The 1358-nt window shown below is 65.9% G+C and overlaps 1 protein-coding gene across 1 annotated transcript in view; it reads left to right on the top strand.

The window, feature by feature from the left end:
* The window catches only part of GPR62 (G protein-coupled receptor 62), a 1977-nt gene extending 625 nt beyond the window's left edge, over positions 1-1352 (top strand). Inside the window, exon 3 of the mRNA XM_006169392.2 lies at positions 10-1352. Within this exon, the coding sequence (XP_006169454.1) occupies positions 10-624 (615 nt within the window). The 3' untranslated portion in view covers positions 625-1352. The remainder of the gene's footprint in view (positions 1-9) is intronic.
* Positions 1353-1358: the final 6 nt, after the last annotated feature.

Below are 1358 nucleotides of genomic sequence, written 5' to 3'. Positions count from 1 at the left end.
CCGGCCCCGGCGCGCTGCTCGGTGCTGGCCGGGGGCCTCGGGCCCTTCCGTCCACTCTGGGCGCTGCTGGCCTTCGCTCTGCCCGCCCTCCTGCTGCTTGGCGCCTACGGCAGCATCTTTCTCATGGCGCGCCGCGCCGCCCTGCGGCCCCCGCGACCCCTGCGCGGGACCCGGCTGCGCTCCGACTCCCTGGATAGCCGCCTCTCCATCTTGCAACCCCTCCGGCCTCGCCTGCCCGGGGGCAAGGCGGCCCTGGCCCCAGCGCTGGCCGTGGGCCAGTTTGCTGCCTGCTGGCTGCCTTATGGCTGCGCGTGCCTGGCGCCCGCAGCGCGGGCAGCGGAGGCCGAAGCGGCTGTCACCTGGGTCGCCTACTCGGCCTTCGCGGCGCACCCCTTCCTGTATGGCCTGCTGCAGCGTCCCCTGCGCTTGGCGCTGGGCCGCCTCACCCGACGCGCGCTGCCCCAGCCTCCACGGACCTGCACTGCGCGGACCTGGCACCCGCGGGCACTTCTCCAGCGCCTCCAAGGACCCCCAGAGAGTCCTTCCCTAGGACCTTCGGAGGCACCAGTGCAGGCCCCTAAGTTGGCAGGTGGGAGGAGTCTGAGCGAGTCAGAGGCCACCTGAGAACTCTCTGGAGCAAAGGAGGGCGGTGTCAGAGGGGCCTATCCAACCCCCTGCAGGTCACAGCAGGTGCCCTGCCTGATCTTAGGCCTCTGGAACAGGAGAAAGCGAGACTGCAGCCTGGCAAGTCCCAGGCTTCTGAGAGCAAGGGTTCCTGGGCTCTCCACCCAACACCCAATGGCCTCCTGCATAGCCCTACCGTTCCTTAGGCCTGTTTCCCGTCTGTACCCTGCGCCATGGCTAAGGGCCCCTCCAGCATAGGCATCTTGTGCGACTCATGGATGGTCACCAGGATGCGGGAGGAGAGGCTGGGCAAAGAGGGCCCTACAGGCTCACAGCCAAAGCGATGGCCAAGCAGGGCACGGTGTGGGTGACAGCCACAGAGGAACCAGCGGAGAGACTCAGGACTTCGCGGACATCCGCACCCAGGAGAGGTTGGACAACGCTGCTGGGACTCTTCCACCTGCTTCTAAAATGCCCAGAAAACGCCCGGATGGGTTTGCCATAGAAGCAGGAGGATGCACGACGGGGGAGCCTCAGAACTGCCATGTGAAAGGGGCTGAGGCCCAACGCGAACGGGGGGATCCACAGTCGGGGGTCCTTCAGGGCCTCGGCTGTACCACTCCCAACACCACTATTTCACAGCCTTCTGGTCGCTGAGAATATTTATTCAAAAACAGGGATTGAAAAAACTGTACAGAGTGTCTGCTGCTGGGAACTGGGCCCCTGCCCCCGTG

The sequence above is a fragment of the Tupaia chinensis genome, unplaced genomic scaffold, assembly GCF_000334495.1.
Source record: "Tupaia chinensis unplaced genomic scaffold, TupChi_1.0 Scaffold147003_1, whole genome shotgun sequence".
Classification (NCBI taxonomy): domain Eukaryota; kingdom Metazoa; phylum Chordata; class Mammalia; order Scandentia; family Tupaiidae; genus Tupaia; species Tupaia belangeri.
This window is presented reverse-complemented; position numbering and strand designations above follow the sequence as displayed.